This window comes from Saccopteryx bilineata, chromosome 6 (assembly GCF_036850765.1).
Source record: "Saccopteryx bilineata isolate mSacBil1 chromosome 6, mSacBil1_pri_phased_curated, whole genome shotgun sequence".
Lineage (NCBI taxonomy): Eukaryota > Metazoa > Chordata > Mammalia > Chiroptera > Emballonuridae > Saccopteryx > Saccopteryx bilineata.
The window spans coordinates 30,486,992-30,506,233 of NC_089495.1; the positions used below are offsets into that span (position 1 = coordinate 30,486,992).

The following is a 19,242-nucleotide window of genomic DNA, read 5'->3' on the forward strand; positions in this document are numbered from 1 at the left end:
GGAGAGGGCTGCCAGACCCTGCCCATTCAAGTCTGGGACTGGTGGAGGCGGCACCCTAGCGGGGAGAAAGTGTTGCTCATTTAAGAGTGGCTGCGGGTCCCGAGTAAGTAGTCGGAAGAAGGGAGCAGGATGTCTAGACCTTTGCTTTGGCCAGCTGGGCTCGGACAATTCCTGCTGTGGCTACTGCTGCCCTCGGTGCTCATTCCCAGGGTGGAGGCTTGGAGGACCTGGCCCTCTCGGCTCTGCCCTGCGACCTGCGAGCCAATGCGCTGTCCCCCGCTGCCCACCTGCTCCGCGGGGGCAGGGCCGGTGCTGGACCGCTGCCGCTGCTGCCACGTGTGCCCTGCGACTGAGGGTGAGGTCTGCGGCGGGGCGCTCGGCCGGCCCTGTGCCCCAGGGCTGCAGTGCGGCGCGCCGCTCCGTCGCCGGCGCCTGGCTGGCACCCGGCTGGGCACTTGCGGCTGCCCAGAGGCTGGGGCGGCCGTGTGCGGCAGCGATGGGCGCACCTACCCCAGCCTTTGCGCGCTCCGTGCCGAGAACCGCGCTGCCCGCCGCCGTGGCGAGCTCCCGGCTCTGCCTGTGCAGAAGGGGGACTGCAGGGACCCAGGTGAGCCCCAGGGCTGTGCCCTCAGGGCCCTCTTGGAACTTTCTTAAGGCACGGATTTCAATCACACAGCTCACTGCGGGCTCTGTTCTGTTCCACTGGCCTTAGGGGTTCCACTATTTGTTCCTAAATTTCTTCCCTCCTTAGGTGCCTCTTTACTGGTTTCCATGTGTTTTTCCCCTAATTTCCTCCCCAAACCTGTTAATTGTCGTCTTCCCTTTCATTTTTTTTCTTTTCTCCGAGATGACGGGTCTGGTCCCCTCAAGGCATGTCCTTACTGGACCACAGGGAAAACACAGGACTGGGGAGAATGAAGAGAGAAAGGGGAGGGAAGGTGGACAGAGGCGCAGAGAGAATTGAGATCCAACCCCTGAGACGGTCAGGAGACGAGGGTCCCTTCGCCCCCAAGAATGGAGCATTTCTTCACAGGGACCAGAAGCCCAGGCTGGCTAAGGAGCAACTACAACTTCATCGCCTCGGTGGTTGAGAAGGTGGCGCCATCTGTGGTTCACTTGCAGCTGTTTCGCAGGTAAAGGAAGTAGGAGGCGGTCCTCCCCTACCCGCTTTCTGGGCTGGGACCCGCGCTACCACATTACATGCATCAAAAAGTGGCCGTGACGCTCAAAGCGGTCCGATGACGACCTGGTCAAGGTCTTGAAGGGTTGGGGAGTCTGACTTCCAGATCTGAGTGCTGCCCAGTATTTATGTGGCTGCGGTTTCTCTCTCCCCCATCTCCCGCAGACAAAATTGAAGGTCAGGTGCAAGAGCTAGAAGGCATCTGGATGATCTTGCTCAGCCCCTAAGCGGCATAGAAGGAAATCTGTTACAAGGCCAGTTAGTACAGTAGCGGGATGTAAACAGGAACCAGACTTCCCGGCTTCCCTCCCTGCCTGGGTCCTGGATGACTTGGCACCAGGTCCACTTTTGCCCACAATATCGTGATCAGGATAGGCCTCTTTGAAGCAGAGTTGCTGGTCTGACCAGCTCTGAAGAAGGGAGTGTCCCTGGTAAAGGGGAGTTGGAATCAGGTCTCAGTGCCATTCACAAGAGGTGGCCAAGCCACTAAACATGCACAGTCCAATTATACACAGAGAAAATGAAAACAGACAGGGAACAGTAAAATGTCTGGGAAAACTGCTGGAGGTATGCCTGATAAATGTGAGGTTCCCATGTTTACAGATTGGTGGATCCCAGACTTTCCTGCCCTCTGCTTATGCTGTTGTCTTGCTGGGACAGGTCACCTCTCAGAAGCGAGGCTGTTCCTGTATCCAGTGGCTCTGGGTTCATAGTGTCTGAGGATGGGCTCATTGTCACCAATGCCCATGTCCTCACCAACCGGCAGCGAATCCAGGTGGAGCTCCAGAGTGGGGTCCAGTATGAAGCCACGATCAAGGACATTGACCATAAACTGGATCTTGCTCTGATTAAGATCGAGCCAAATGTGAGTATGTGAGGGCCACCTCAGAGCCCTCACATTTGGGGATTTGCATCAATTTGCTCAGATTTTCTTCCCACACCACATCTCTTCACCTGGTATATGCTGTTTTCCAATTTCCTTCTTTTCTGTTTTTTTTTTCTCTTTCTCTTCTTTTTCTAACTTTTCCTCCTTGCCGGTCTGTACACCCCTAACAATTTCTCTTAACTACCTAGCAGTTGTGTGTGTGTGTGTGTGTGTGTGTATGTTTGCTAGTTTTCTCCTTCACCACCTTTGTCAACAGATGCTGCTTCTGAGAAACTCATTTCTCTTAGAGAACTGTCCTAGAGTACTATGAATGACACAGTAAATTCAGAACCGCTCAGGAATACTTTGAGGTCCTGTTATATCAAGTGTGGTCTGCACACCAGCAGCATTGACATCATCTAAAATGTTTTGGGGCCCTGGCCGGTTGGCTCAGTGGTAGAGCGTCGGCCTGGTGTGCAGAAGTCCCGGGTTCGATTCCCGGCCAGGGCACACAGGAGAAGCGCCCATCTGCTTCTCCACCCCTCCCCCTCTCCTTCCTCTCTCTCTCTTCTCTTCCCGCAGCCGAGGCTCCACTGGAGCAGGGATGGCCCGGGCGCTGGGGATGGCTCCTTGGCCTCTGCCCCAGGCGCTAGAGTGGCTCTGGTCGCAATGAAGCGATGCCCTGGAGGGGCAGAGCATTGCCCCCTGGTGGGCAGTGCGTTGCCCCCTGGTGGGCGTGCCGGGTGGATCCCGGTCGGGTGCATGCGGGAGTCTGTCTGACTGTCTCTCCCCATTTCCGGCTTCAGAGAGATACAGAAAAAAAAAAAAAGAAAAAAAATGTTTTGGAAATGCAGAATCTCAGGCCCCAGCCAGGTCTACTGAATTAGAATCTGTACTGTCTTAGGACCCCTGGGTGCTTCATGTGCACATTCAAGTTTGAGAAGAGATGCTCTAGGCCTTTGTTTGTGGCCAATTAACTTTAGAAACTTTTGAGCTAGACCAGTGCTAAGTAAATTGTTAATGTCAGTTAATGTCATCAGTTACTTCACTTGTAGTTTATTTATAGTAATTGATACAAAGCAATACTTTTAGATTTTAGAGGTGTTCCAAATCATCTTAACAAGTGCAAGTTTGGGAAGTAATTCTTGGATTATAAATGCTGCATTATAAATGTGGTGATATTTGACACACCCTGTGATCATGCTTTCTGAATTTTTGAGCTGATTGGTTTTGGTTCATCTTTACATATTACACCTACCTGTAGGAGGATGAATTGTGTGTGACGTTATTAAGACTGTGCCATGTATATGCTGTGTACCAACAGTGGTTAATTCTATTTTTGATTTGACCTCCCCACCCCTTCTTGCCCATGTGCAGACTGACCTTCCTGTATTGCTGCTGGGAAGGTCATCTGACCTGCGGGCTGGAGAGTTCGTGGTGGCCTTGGGCAGCCCATTTTCTCTGCAGAACACAGTGACCGCAGGGATTGTCAGCACTACACAGCGAGGGGGCAAAGAGCTGGGGCTGAAGGATTCAGACATGGACTATATCCAAACGGATGCCATAATTAATGTAAGTCACTTGGGAGGGCCATTGTGAGCCCATAAGATACTGGCAGTGCAGTGAGAAGAACACTTCAAAGTGCCTTCTTTTCCCTTTGGCCTTTTGGGGATGTCCAGAGTGTAGTCAGATCCTTCTGAGAGGGACCGAATGCCGTGTTGTTAGAGTTCAGCCTGTTTGGTATGATAACTGGTATCCACGATATTGGATGGGCTGTCAGGGTTTGTCATAGAGGTCACCAGTGCTGTAGGAAGTGGTGCTCCTTTTGCTATTGTTCTTGACCTGCAGTGACGTCAGTATTAGTGATGATGGGGAACCACTCTGCCTGCCTTGGGGGAACAGCGGCTCATTAGTACAGACTGCTTTCGGTAAACCTGTATGGAAACAATGTATGGTTGGCAGAGGGAAAAGTACTGACGGCTTTTTCAAATTCTGTTTTCAGCACGGGAATTCTGGGGGGCCTCTGGTAAACTTGGTAAGTGGCCGCTTTCCTTGCTGTTTCATGTCTCTTCCTGAAGACTTCACAGATTCCACTGTACAGACTAATCCTAGTGTAGCGATCTGTGCTATGATGCTTTTCTATGATTGAATCTTAAGCAAACAGGAAAATTTAAGATCTACGTGAATTTGTCATCCTGGCACGTGATCTCTTCCAACTGAGAGTGCCAGGGTTTATTTCCACTTTATTTATAGCTCTTCAGTGTGCTGTTTCCACTGGCTAGTTAACAAAAGTCCTGGGTACTAAACCCAAATTTATGTCAAGTGACCAACTGTCGTATATAATGCATATCCTTGAAGATGCCCTGCTGTTACATGTGAAGAACTCTCATTCAAAAATGCTAATTTCCTGAGGTCTGTCCAGGTTTTTAGTCTTGATCCACTTATAGAGGACAGAAAAGCTACAACACAAATCCATTGCTCTGTTATGTATTTAATTATTAAATTTTAGTCAGACTCTTTAGCAGAAGTGCTAGCATTTCTAGTTGCTTAAATACATGTGAAAACACGAGAATGCGGTGATATTTGACACACCCTGTGATCATGCTTTCCGAATTTTTGAGCTTATTGGTTTTGGTTCATCTTTACATATTACACTTACCTGTAAGAGGATGAATTGTGTGTGACGTTATTAAGAGGTTTTTACTCATAAGATTGATGCAATTTTTTGTGCCTTCTTTCTCCAGTAGACAATGAGTTTACTAGTGCAGGGCTCACATGCAGAATTTCAGACCATACTCCAGACCTACTGAATTATAATCTGTATTTTAATAGGAATAAATGTTAAATTAAATAACATGGTTTTTAAAAATCCTTTCCATTGCCTAACAAAGGCTAGATGATGAAGTGCATGAGGAGGAAAGAAAGTATTTCTCACTCCATAGCTTTGGTTTCATAGAGTTTTATTGCTAAGGTCAACTTACAAATTCTTCTGAATAGTTTCATTGAAGTGTTGCTAAAAATCTAACAGCTTTTTGCTTTTGCTGTGTTTATTTTTAGTTTCATTTAAGGAACGAAAAGGCAAATACTCCTTGTCTTCTTGTCTAGGTCAAATAACAAACTGTGGTTCACATTTAAAATCACTGTAATTGTAAATAGCACTGCAATGAACATAGAGTTATTTACAGTTATACTGCTTTTAAACGTGAACCATAGTTTGTTATCTGACCCGGGTATGGTAGCCAAAATATGAAAGGAGCCCAAGTGCCCATCAGTAGATGAGTGGACAAAAAAGCTGTGGTACATTTACACAATGGAATACTACTCAGCCATAAAAACCAGAACTCTTACCTTTTGCAACAGTATGGATGGACCTGGAGATTATTATGCTAAGTGAAATAGGCCCAGTCAGAGAAAGACAAGTACCATGTGATTTCACAAATATGTGGAATCAAAGGAACACAATAAACTAACAAAATAGAAATAGATTCACGGATACAGAGAGTCGATTGACAGCTATAAGAAGGACCGGAGTTAACCCTTTGAGTAGTGAGTTTTTTTCATGCTCACTGAACCCTGGGAACGAGTTTTTTTTTTTTTTTTAATGAAATTAGTTCCAGTTCTAGTTTTATTAACTTAAAATCATGTTTGTTTTGATAACCAATTTATGGAAACAAGAACATACATTTGCCTTTTTTAAATGTTGCCTTACACATTTTAAAAATAAAAATATTGTACGATCACACTGGTCAGGATGGTCAGGAAGCACGAGGAAATACGTGAACGTTCGTACTATTCAAAGGGCTAAGGGGCTGGGTGGAAACGGTGAAGGAATTAAGCAAAGAAAGAAACAACTCCTGGAACGGGACAACAGTGCTATGATTACAAGAGGGAAGGGGGCGGGAGGGAGAAGAGGGCAGAGCAGAGATAAATGGTGGCGGAGGAGAGCTTGGCTTGCGGTGCTGAGCACACAGTGCAGATGGTATGTCGTGGAATTGAAACCTGTATAATTTTATTAACCAAAGTCACCCTAATAAATCCAATAAAAAATAAAAACAATGTAATTCAGTGTGGAAAAAATAAGCTCAAGATTTGGAAAGAAAATTCCTCAGCAGAATTTGCACATGTAGGTCCTCTCTGCTATGCTACTCTTCGAGGTAACAACATCCACTGACCTCAACGAAGCAGTACCATTTCCTCCAGCCGCAACCCCCCACCCTGACCCTGAGGACTAGCTTCATTCCTATTTGCTCAGTTTGCACAGCTGGGTGACTGACTGCTGTCTCCTCCATTGCCAGGACGGGGAAGTGATTGGCATAAATACACTGAAGGTGACCGCAGGAATCTCCTTTGCAATCCCCTCAGATCGAATCCGACAGTTCTTGGCGGAATTCCACGAGCGCCAATTGAAAGGTAAGGGGGGCGGCAAGGACTTTTTCTTCCCCTTGGGTGTTTTTAGGAGCCCTCAATCTCCTGTGGAGACAGATCTGTGGAATACCGAGTCACTAGGACCCAGTTCTGATCACAGTGGTTCGGGCCGCAGCGTGGGCGACTAGGCACCAAACCAGGCGTGAATTGCACTCAGGAAATATTTGGACTGAACTGCTGGGAAAGGAAACTTGTGGGTGATGGAGGGGAGATGGGTGGGAAGAGTGTCGGTACTCATGACAAAGGTTCTCTGAGGCATGTATTTCGTGGCCGACAGCCTGAGAGGGCATCTCTGATGGTAAGGCTGTTCTGTGACTCAGTGTCTTTTAAGATCTGCTGAAAGGAGAGAAGTTTTGTCGGCAACGTGTTATAATTTTCCTTTCCAGGAAAGACTCTTTCACAGAAGAAATACCTGGGTCTGCGAATGCTGCCCCTCACTATGAAGTAAGCATGGGTTTGAATGTATCTGGCTTGTTTTCAGAAGCAAAAACCACGGACAGTCTTGATAGGGAAACTGAAGTGTTTGGATTACAGCTGGGTGCTCTTGTGGCCACTGCCCTATTTATCACAGGTGCGCATGTGCCTCAGCCCGCCCAGCATTCACTGTACTTTGCAAGTAGTTTCTTTCACTGTCTCCTTGTTTTATAACGTCCCATGGCTCTAGGCTTTGGCACAGAGAATCAGAGCACCCCAGGGAAGGAGTGTGACCCGCTTGATGGCAGCCTCTCCGGCCCCCCCTGAGCCTTGCGAGAACAGGGACTATTTACTGAGATTCGGAGGCTTTGCCCAGGGCTCAGAGCCATTCATTCATTGTGCTTCTTCACTTTACCGGAAAACTCTTCTCCCTTTTCTTAGCCTTCTTCAAGAAATGAAAAGGCAAGATCCAGATTTCCCTGACGTGCGTTCTGGGGTTTTTGTATATGAGGTGATTCAAGGGACAGCTGCGGAAAGGTAAGAGGAGCTCAGGCCTCTGCCAGCTTCCTGTGTCCTCACTGGACGCGTGCTGTGGGAACGTGGGGGGATCTGGACTCAGGCTGTCCGTACCGTGGCCTTTTCCCACACGTGGCTATTAAACACTGGAGATATGGCTGGTATGACCAATGGACTAAATTTTTAATTTTATTTAAATAAATAAACCAGAAGCATGTAAAATATTTTTCCATCAAACACACCTTTTCTGCAGGGCAGCAGAGGGAAAAAAATGCCATTCACTTTAATCATTGCATTATTATCATTGTATGTTGTTTCTATTGGATTTCAAGGACAAAATGGAGTATAAAATACATACTAATAATGATTAATTATTACATGTTAAATGATATTTTAGATATATTGAGTTAAATAAGATTTATTAAAATTAGTTTCATCTGTTTAAAATTTTTTTTTTTTTTTTACAGAGTCAGAGAGAGGGATAGATAGGGATAAACAGGAACGGAGAGAGATGAGAAGCACCAATCATTAGTTTTTCGTTGCAACGCCTTAGTTGTTCATTGATTGCTTTCTCATATGTGCCTTGACTGTGGGGTTACAGCAGACCGAGTAACCCCTTGCTCAAGCCAGCAACCTTGGTTCCAAGCTGGTGAGCTTTGCTCAAACCAGATGAGCCTGCGCTTAAGCTGGCAACCTCAGGGTCTCAAACCTGGGTCCTCCGCATCCTAGTCCGACGCTCTATCCACTGCACCATCACCTGGTCAGGCTGTTTAAAATTTTTTTGAAAAATTATGGCTACTAGAAAATTTAAAATTACATATGACATATATTTCTATTGGATAGTAATGCTGATGTAGACTTATGTAATATAAAGGCCTTTTTTTTTTTTGTAAAGGGATGGTTCCCTGTAGGCCATGAATGCATGATATGAGTTAATAGCCTAAGTTGAAATTAATTTTGCTAGGATCCGCAAGTCTACCCTTTCAATGCCTTAGTTTTTAAGAACCAGAAGAATCCAAAGGGTTAAAAGATTAAGAATATACTTTTGGTACTTTAAAATACTTTTTTTTTTTTAAATTCCAGATGACAGTATCAGAGGGCAGGGCTAAATAGATAAACAATTAAACCAATACAGTGAATAAAGCCAAGGTTAGAGGAGCTCTCCAAAGAGATGCTCTAGCTGACTTGACTGTTTTGAACATTTATACAACTACTGAGGGAAGAGGTGGCTTGTCCAACCAACAATTATTCCCTGGGTCTCTCTCTTAAACTTCTTCAGTATCTCTCTCTTATTGTTTTTCAAAAGCTCAATAGTCTGTTTAGATTATGGCAACTCTTTTAGCAGGGGACAGGAAACCATAGGGTACTACCTGTTCAGAATAGCCAAGAGTTAGATCTAATGTAACTAAACTTGGCTTGTCACAGGCTTTTCTAGACTTTCTTGGTTCGTGCTCCCTCCTCCCCCCACCCCCTTATTTTTAACTTCTGGTTCAAGGCCAAAGCTATTTCTTTCAGCTCTGCAAGTCCTGGCTACCCAAGACGTGGTCTGTAGATCAGCCGCATTAGCATGAGCTGGAGATTTTAGAAATGTAGAATGACAGGCCCGCCACTGAGTCAGAAACTGCATTTTAAACAAGATTTCCAGGATTTGGATGCACATGAAAATGTGGAAATTAACTGCTTGCCTGATGTCTCTGCTAAACTGGAAATCTGTTTTAGCTCCATCCACTTATATCTAATAATGACAGTAACTATAGTAATAGCAGCTGGCATTTATTAAGCACTTACTATATGGCAGGCACCATCTTAAGTGTCTCCCATACTTGGTTTGAGCCTGCAGTATTAATTTACAGAGGAGGCAGCTGTGTACAGAGAGGTTAATGAGAGTTACACGAGTCAGACAGCAGGGCTGTGGAACCACGTGTACTATCCTGCTTCTGTGGCTGCTTTTCTTGCTTCTGAGAAGCAGACTGAGTGAATGTCAAGATGGGTTTCAAATCCTATAAGCCTTTTACAAGCTGTGGGAAATTTGTCCTGTCTGAGCCTCATTTCCTCATATATGGTGCAGAGCTTACACTCAGTAATAATTTGCACATTTCTTACTTTCTTTTTCCATTCACAGAACTACCATGAATTGAGTTTTGTTTTGTGCACTGTCTCCATCATCTTCCTGAACTAACCTTGTTTTAAAGGCTTTCATGCTTTTAGCTCCATCTACTTTCAAACTTCTTTGCATCCTCTTGCTTTAAATTTCTCCTATTTTTTAATAAACTCCACATATCTTGGTGGTGTCACCCCTATTAACCTTCCTGGGCTTCCCATTTCTCTTGAAGGGTATCTCCTGGAATCATTTAATTTTATGTCCCTCTTCCAGACTATTTTTTACTTTAAGACAAATCAACAGGATGGCTATAGATTTATTGCCTTGCTGGAGGTGGTTTTTGTTTCTAGAATATCCATTCTATGCGAAGCAGATTATGTAGAAGACTGAATACAATCACAGCTTTGGAGAAAAGGAGTCCAGAAGCAGAGCCTTAAATATTTACACTAGGGAGGGTGACTGGTTTGTGACTTACTGGGAACAGAGCTTTGAATAGTGTAGCTGAACATACTCTCTCATTCCATAAGCTGTGGGTTGAAGACGGGACAAACGGGCTGTCAAAAATCCAACTCATTGGAATGTAGCTGTCTGGGGGAAAAAAGATACTGCTTGGGCTTTTCGTATTTGCTCAGGACAGAGCTAGCTAGCGTCAGGGAGCTGAGTCTGCTTGAAGTTAACAGAGGTCAGAGATTAACAGAAATTGAAAGCTGAACTCCTATTCCAAACCAAATCCAATATATCGGAGGAGTAAATTTACACATGCTTCTGGTAGAAATATTAATTTTATAAAGGTAAATAGGATTTTTCTCCAGATTTCACAGCCTATCTACCAGTTCTCATATTTGAAAAGATTGAGGCTATTTCTGGTTTCTTGCTTATATGTTTACTGCCAGCAAAATAGTAGTGCCATAAGAGAGACATTGAATTCTAGCTGGGGATAAGTAAAACTCTTACAGTGTCACGGTCCTTTTTCTCCCCCTCTCAGTTCTGGGTTGAGAGACCACGATGTAATTGTCAGCATAAATGGGCAACCTGTTACCACTGCAAGCGACGTCACCGAAGCTGTTAAGGACAACGATTCCCTTTCCATCATGGTTCGTCGGGGAAGGCAAACTTTGATCCTGACAGTCACACCTGAAATAATCGATTAAGTATCTTGCTTTAAAGAGGAATTATCTGACAAAACCAAAGCTATATTACCTGGTTTGTATTGAAGATGTGCCAGAGATGGCAAGGGATTTTTAGATCTCTTTCTTATAGAGGAAAATGAATGCTTAAACACAACACACGGACTCAAACATTCAGGAACCATTAGGTTGGAGGTGCTCCCGCTGCCGAGAAGCCTTACTGAGCAAGAGGAAGAAGGACGAGGTGCCAGGAAGTCTGGGAAGCTGATAAACTTTTATTTAAAGATAAGAACAACTGAAAAACAGGCAGTTTCTAATTTAACCTTGACAGGACATTTTAGTATTTTAAAACTTCTCTATAGCCACAAACTGGATCTCTCTCTCTCTCTCTCTCTCTCTCTCTCTCACACACACACACACACACACACACACACACGGGGGTCACATAGTGCCCCTAGCACTGCCTCCTGGGCCATTTGGCCAAAGGAGCAGCATTTGGTCTGCGCATCCCCTGCAGTGCCTGGTCCCTGGCCTTGTGGGGACGGGCTGGCTGGTTTGGGGAAGGAAGGAGCCCTTGTTCTCCTGTCCACCCACCAGCCTGGAAGCAGCTAACTTCTAGCAGGAGGGACTAGCTGGGAAGCTGGATACCTAATTCTCCAAAAAAGAGGAGTTACCAGAACTCTGCAGAGGGACCCTGGCCCCTCCTATGGCACCCCTTGGCCGCCGGGATCTAGTACTACTCCACCACTCTGGTCCTTGAAGTCGGCGGCCGCACTGTTGAACTGAGTGATGGTACCACAGATGGTGGGAGCCGGGTGCTCCTTGCTCTCCTTGTCCCCCTGGGTAGAGGGAGCCCAAGCAGTGGTGGGGCACCACTGTTTTTAACAGCTTTGGGAAGCTGGGGAGTGTCACCTGGCTGTGTCATACCCAGGAACTCAGTATCCACAGTCATCCCTCCCCCCAGTCTCTGGACAGAGTTAGCGTCAGGAAGCTGAGGAATGAACACACACACACACACACACACACCTACCTACTAAATATTAAGAAACAACCTGAATCCAGAGTGCAAAAGAAATTGAATTTTTAATAATATTCCCTTATGCAATCAGTTTTTCCGGTTGTATCACATCTGACCAGGGTTTATACATACAGAGAATGGATATCATTCTATAAGTCAAACTGAAACTGACAATTGTGGATTGCCACAGAAGTTTATTAAAGATTCTCAAGTTATCACTCTAGCTGTGGAAATAACTTTGGTCTCCAATAGCTTTTCTGACTGCGAGATGGCTTCTATAAAACAGACATCAATAAATCATAGACTTGACCTTTTTACCCAAGCTCTTCCTCCTGGCAACATTAGAGTCTGAAAGCTGCCAAAGTGTGTGTGTTTTTTTAAACAAAATAGTTTAATTTTTTTTTTAAATTTATGCATTGATTGGAGGCAGGGAAGGAAGGGGCGAGAGACACATTGACTTGCTATTCCACTTAGCTGTGCATTCACTGGTTGCCTCTTGTATGTGCCCCAACGGGGGCTCGAACCAGCATATCAGAACAATTCTCTAACCCACTGAACACCTGGCCGGAGGGGAGAAAACAGGTTTGGATGGGATTTGAGACTATCTTTAAGGAAATTTAAAAAAATTGTGAGATGAAGCAGAATTTGTGACTTAAGGTAGTATATTATTTTGTGTTAAGACTTTAATTTTAGTTTGTTTTTCAAACATCTTATAGAAGTATTCTTTTTGTTGTTGTTTTTTTAATATAACATAATTAGACCCCTTTAAAATCTATGTAAAATTTTGTGTGGTTTTCTGGGGAGAAGGTACAGTTTCTTCGCAACCCATAATTTAAAAAACACTGCCATAGAGTATATAGATTATGAATATACATCTATCAATTATTACTTCTTATAGACAAGGTTAAGGTCAGTGTGGTGGTACTGAACTTTCAAGACAGAACAGAATATCTGTTTTAATTTTAACACAATTGCCACCATTTAATAATGTAAGAACAGTGATCATATCAATTAGGGGTAATAAAGCTGAAACTTTGAGGAAAGCCATTTTATAATGATAGAGCATATCCAGTTATTTTAACTGTGATTCTTGGTTTTTAAGTCAATTATTATGAAACTAAACTTTGAGCAGTTCTACTTTGATTGTTTCCAGAATTTATGTTATTCCAAATAGCAGGATCTTAGGTTGACTTATCCATAAAGTCCTTTTACTTTGTATTTAACAGTTCTTTTCAACTTAGATCATAAAGAATGAGAACTGAGATTTAAAAACCACTTATTATTCAAAGCACTTCATTCTCCGCCCAGTGATTTGGGAATGCGAAAACTTGGCTGTGTCTTTCTCTCTGACTGACCGCTGCAGCCACAGCGAGGGCTTCTGGTTCAAGCGTACTGTGACAGAAAGCACTCAGTGGCTCTTTCTCCCCACAAATCACATCTTAATCTATCCGACACTCAGTAATAATATCCTTTAAGTAAGAGTCTGTTTTGCTTTCCAAGAGCACAATGCGCCTCATTTTATTTTACCTAATTGTGAAGAACAGTTTTATAGTTATTTGTATGAAATCTTTATTACCAACCTTCAACATGGGTTCTTGAAACTGGAAAATGCTACTTTTTAAGTAGGCAAGTTCTGTCAAGAGGGATAGCCTAACCCAGACAGGTCTGATACTCTTGGCTTTCAAACCATAATTGGAATGAAAAAATTATTTTTTATATATATATATATATATATATATATATATATGTTTTCATGTATATGTTGCCTCTTAAGCATAATAATGGTGAAACAACAGGGTTTATTAGTAGGGTAGTTCATTTCAATTGCCTAGCTTTTAGCAAAACAAATAATTGAGTTTCACTCTACTTACTGAGAATACCCAAACAGCATTTCAGGTTGGCAAAATTTATTCTGCAGTTTAAATTCAGAATTTCAGTGTGTATTAAAGTCCATGGCCATTTCTACTTCTGCTGAAGATTATCACTGGTTCAGCTTCAGATCTCCTCTGTATAAGATTCAGGGTCACAAAAGGCACAAGGCTAAAAATATTCACTTGCTCATCCTGTTGCTTCCACTTGCTCCAAAGGATTGAAGATACAGCCATATACAGAAACAAAGCGTATAGAAACCCTTCCATGGCTTATGTTAGTTGCCAGCCTTTATATTTTGTACATGAGGAAAGGTATAAACTTGGTTCCCACAACAGTGTTTACTTGTCATTTCTAGCCTGCAAGGCAAAATTTGGGGTGAAAATCCAGTCCAAAGAAACCTTCCTAATCAAACCTATTCCCTCCAAAGAGGGCAAGTAATAGTCATGTCTGATATCAAGAAAGAGTTTTGAGCCTGTAGAGATGAATTCAGGAGACTTGCCTCTCTGGGCCAGAAGAGCAGCTCTTTTTAGTAAACAGTGCACCAATTGCTACCATCACTTGGCATCAGCCCTCCAGTAATAAGTAATATAAGGTCAACAAACCACCAAATCCCAAGTCCTCCAAGTGTCAATAGCTTCCCTACTGCTGTGCCAGTGTGTCCCAGACAGAAACGATCCACTCCAAAACATCCCAGGAAGAAAGAGTAGAGTAGAGTGGTTATGAAATAGTGTCCTGTGTACCTAGACAAAAGGAATGAAAAGGAAGGTGTTTACCACGTGTAAATGAAAAGACTTACTGTACAATGAATTTAAAGAAAGTGAAAAGATGGTGCAGCCATCTCCCTGCGGCCTCTTACTTCCTTACCACCCCATATCTCCTTCAAAAGATCTCTTGTTGGTCTAGCATCTCAAAAGCTTAATTGCTAAGATATGGAGGACCTACAAGAACAAATGTTGAACTTCTCTGGACAAGAAATTATCAAGCTCATTAACACGCAGGCATACTGGTAGGAGTGGAGTCTGGGCCCATGCCTCCCTGCACAGACTACTTTCCTGAGGTTGTATCTGAATGTAGTTCTCTACAAAGTGCCAACTTTGCTTAAATGAATACTGATTTCCGTATACCTTTTCTGCTGTACTGTGGCCACTAAAAATGGGGACATCTTCAAAATGACTTCTGTCTTACACACTGTGATGACACTTAATTGCAGTTACTCTAATATCATCACTAAACATAGTCACAGACTCTCCAATAGCAAATGGTATAAGTAAATTCTGTGAATTCAAGGAGAAGTTACAGAAATAACCCTAATTCTTTAACCTTAGATAAACTGATTTTCAGGGAGAGGCCCATACTTTTCACGGTAAAATCTTTATTCCCAAAATACTAAGGGTATTTTCACAGGATACATATGCTTATCACAGGAATTATGGAGCTAGACCGTCTATTCCATAATAGTCCCTACCGCCCATAGTGGGTGTTCCAGCTTTCATGGTGGGCGGTAGCACAGCAACCAAAGTATAAATAAAAAGATAGATTTAACTATAGTAAGTTGTTTTATAAAGATTTATTCTGTCAAACTTAGCGAAAATCTGACATAAAGTACTTGGTAAGTAATTATTATTATATGCTTTAACTTGCTGTAATTCTGCTTTATAAATTTTATAAAGTAAAATTACTTCCCTACTTTATAAATCACCATTATTGTGGAACCGGTAGGCGGTTAGAAAATTTTACTACTAACAGAGATACAAAAGTGGGCGGTACTTAGCAAATGTTGGAGAGGCTGTGGAGAAAAAGGAACCCTCATCCACTGTTGGTGGGAATGTAAAGTAGTACAACCATTATGGAAGAAAGTATGGTGGTTCCTCAAAAAACTGAAAATAGAATTACCTTATGACCCAGCAATCCCTCTACTGGGTATATACCCCAAAAACTCAGAAACATTGATACTTAAAGACACATGCAGCCCCATGTTCATTGCAGCATTGTTCACAGTAGCCAGGACATGGAAACAACCAAAAAGCCCATCAATAGATGACTGGATAAAGAAGATGTGGCACATATACACTATGGAATACTACTCAGCCATAAGAAATGATGACATCGGATCATTTACAGCAAAATGGTGGGATCTTGATAACATTATATGAAGTGAAATAAGTAAATCAGAAAACACCAGGAACTGCATTATTCCATACGTAGGTGGGACATAAAAGTGAAACTAAGAGACATTGATAAGAGTGTGGTGGTTACGGGGGGAGGGGAGAGAAGGAAAGGGGGAGGGGCACAAAGAAAACTAGATAGAAGGTGACAGAGGACAATCTGACTTTGGGTGATGGGTATGCAACATAATTGAACAACAAGATACCCTGGAGTTGTTATCTTTGAATATATGTATCCTGATTTATTGATGTCACCCCATTAAAAATAAAATTATTAAAAAAAAATGGGCGGTAGGTATAAAAGGGTTGACGACCCCTGCTCTAGTCCAACTCCTTCATTTTCTAAATGAGGGGACCGAACTCAGTGCACCCAAAGGCACTTAGCTGGTGAAAGAGACATTTAGAACTTATAAGCTCTGGTTTTTAAGTCCAGTATCCTCTCTATAACTACATTGCCCTTGTCTACAGATTATGCACAGTAGTAATCCTGTTGCCATTTTAACATTTAAGGTAAAAGAAAAAGTCACATCACAAGATGACAATGAAAACAGCTCCACTTCTATCCAAGTACCAACTACCCCATTCAAATCCACTCACTTTATACAAGGTTTATTCTCTCGTAGGAAGGTTCTGGGACTGGCACACTCAATTCCCTCCAGGGCCCGGCACTGGACTGACGTGTGCTCCACATCACCGTAGGCCTGACCGCCGAACTGCGGAATCACAACCAAAACAAACAAAAACTCACCAAAGCCAAGTACCGCTCAATAGATCTTTATATTAATAAAAGCTGACTCAGGATGACAATTATTCTAAGGAAGTTGGGCAAAGCTGTGCTAAAGAACAATTTAGTGACACACTTCAAGTGATTTTATAATCATCTTGATTGTCCATCTTGAATGTACGTTTTTAAATAAACTCATTTTTTCATTTTTTATGATTGGCTTCTTTATTAATACAGTTAAAAGTTTAAAATCCATTTCATTAAATGCCATTTAGAATATATAGATGAACATAATGCTTTAATTATCCTTTATTTACAGGAAAAAGAGCACATGACTGAGCATTTGGGAATGGGTATTTAAAAGGTTAATGTACTAGAGATGTTTTATATACATTATAAATGAACATAATGAGGAAAGAACCTAGAACATCAACTGACTCAGGACTTTATTTAAGTCGTGAATGTGTGATTAACAGATATCTATAGTACATTTACAGTATGTTTAAATTCCAGCAAAAAAATTTCAGAACAGGACCTCTGACCCTTTGTGTAAGTTATTCTAGAAGAGAAAGCACAGTGGTACACTCTCTACTGGCACCTTAAGTGCTTCACTACTATTTTAGTTGGAGCATTTCTCAAAGGGAAGGGAGTAGGAAATAAGGATGCTTACACCCTGTGCTCCCTCAGGGACTCAGGTGCCTGAATACTGCCAGTCCTCTAGGACTTCTGGCAGAAGTGACAGTTTGAGTGCCTTGACAGGATCAATTCAATTTTTAAATCAAATGGGTAAAATTAAGTGATTGCTGTACAATGCTAACTCAAACTTTTATCAGTAATTATCAATAGAAGAAAATCTTATTGTATTGAGAATATTTATTTATTGATGATTGCAGTATGAGTTGCCTCTGGTTTATTCCTCTGTGTCTGATTTTTTCCCATAGTTCTGTTACACCTGACTGTGTCTTGACTTGCATTATGCAGCAAGATATAACATAATGGTGAGTCCACAGTGGGAGAAAATACATGAATTTCACTGGTTTTGGGGAGTCTGACTAGGCAATATGCTCCTAGCTTTAGGGATATTATTAATGGAGCCAAATGGCTTCTCTCCATTCCATGAGGCCGTTGTTACTAAAGGCTTATCCTTGAATGCTGTAACCTACAAAGACATATATTAATAGACCCTGTTTCCTAAACACCTGTAGAAACTGCTTGCCTGGTGAAAAGAAAGGTCATTGGCAAGAGGAGCTCTGCCTCAAATGCATGTGTAACAAACAAACTACTCAGTTCATCATTAGTTTTAGAAAGGCGTAAGCCTTTGTTTTGCTTTTTCAGGGAAGTGTATGCCTTGAAGAATAGTGAGGGGTAGCATTTTAGTTTCAAATTTGTCTTTATCAATGACCACTGCTTCTTCCTGAGGAAACTAAATGTCTTGTTCAGCCACTGACCCTGGCCATGCTTGACATTTCTAATAACAGTCATTCTAATGAATTCTACAAATAGGAACTTCATACCCCTTATACTTTTCTGTAACTTTTTTTTAATACGCTTCTGGAAGAGTTTGCTTATAAAACAAAACAAAGACCTACCTTGAGACAACCATAACCAAGTTCCTGGGATGCGGTTACATTTCCAACATGATCCACAGGGTCTTCACATTCTATGAATTCATCAGGTCTATAAATCACCAGTAAGATTATGATCATCATATGGTCTTTGTAAAAGGCTGTTGACATGAATAAAATCAAACCAGGCAAGAAACATCTCTTCAAGTTTTCTGGGATTTAATTTCATTCTGACTCTTCCTTGAGACAAGAGATGGTGTCAATTAGACTAAAGCATGGCAGGTCAAATAGACAGCCATTCAAATGATCCCTTTGAGCAAGGGATCGTTTCTGGTCCTATTTCTACACGATTCTACTTCTGCTATGCCTTCATCTCTTCCCTAGGCAAACAGCCGCAGGGCTATGGGGGCAATACCGAGGCCAAAGGATTCCCAGATCTCTTTGCATCCCCCAAACGCCTTTTCTTACTAAAAAGAGATGTTAAAAAATGACTTGGTTTTGCAACGGTAAGGACATTGCCTTTTTCAGGAAGTACCTTGTAGGCAGGGACAAGTAATTTACTTTATTGGTGCCTCACACAGTACTAGCCCATACGATGGAGTCTCTTTCGGGTAAAACGGAGGACAGAGAAGGTACAGCCTCCTACTCTTCTTCCGGAGGTTATATGATGTCACTCCTCCCTAGTTCTCCTTTTCGGGACCCCAAAGGACCTGCTACCCCCACATAAGGTTTTTCCCTGCAAGGGTGTGAGAGGAGTGAGAAACCTGTCATGATATTCACTTCCCAGTGTTAACGACCAGGTCCTCAGGTGGAGAGGGTCCGGAAAAAAAAAAAGCAGCCTACCGCTCCTCCTCCCCCAGCACGACAGCCATTTATCCCTTGCCCTATCGCACTCTTCCCCGGCCTCGACGAGTGGGTAGCTTACAGGTAAGAGCAAAGGATGACTGGAGAGTTGGGGTCGCCATATTCCCAGCTCTGAGCACCCGCGAAGATCTCCGGGTGGGCGGCGCCAGCGGATGTGAGCTCCGGCTCCGCCGTAGCATTGTACGAGTGGCTCCGAGAGACACAATGCAACAGAAGTAGATTTCCCAGCAGCAAAGCCGCCTGGCCGCACAGAAGTAAGTAACTCACCGGGCAACCACCCAGCACCATCTTCCCGGGCCCAGTGGCGGAGACTGAGCCTCCTTTACCATACAGCCCGGCGGGGACCGGGGACCCAAACCCTGCCTGGTCAGGCCTCTCCCGGTAGCCTCGCTCCTCGTTGCCAAAC

General features: G+C 43.1%; 2 protein-coding genes across 2 annotated transcripts; one reads left to right on the top strand and one right to left on the bottom strand.

Moving 5' to 3' along the window:
• The first annotated feature begins 62 nt into the window (after positions 1–62).
• On the top strand, positions 63–13,873 carry HTRA4 (HtrA serine peptidase 4). Its single transcript, XM_066237251.1, has 9 exons — positions 63–607; positions 1,034–1,133; positions 1,841–2,045; positions 3,423–3,617; positions 4,048–4,080; positions 6,341–6,455; positions 6,857–6,914; positions 7,326–7,421; positions 10,487–13,873. Exons 1-9 carry the CDS (start codon positions 130–132, stop codon positions 10,650–10,652), a joined length of 1,446 nt encoding a protein of 481 aa, XP_066093348.1. The 5' UTR covers positions 63–129; the 3' UTR covers positions 10,653–13,873.
• TM2D2 (TM2 domain containing 2) lies at positions 11,693–19,240 on the bottom strand. Its single transcript, XM_066237255.1, has 4 exons — positions 18,898–19,240; positions 17,997–18,084; positions 16,281–16,396; positions 11,693–14,258 (listed from the first exon to the last, which is right to left on the bottom strand). Exons 1-4 carry the CDS (start codon positions 19,122–19,124, stop codon positions 14,045–14,047), a joined length of 645 nt encoding a protein of 214 aa, XP_066093352.1. The 5' UTR covers positions 19,125–19,240; the 3' UTR covers positions 11,693–14,044.
• Positions 19,241–19,242: the final 2 nt, after the last annotated feature.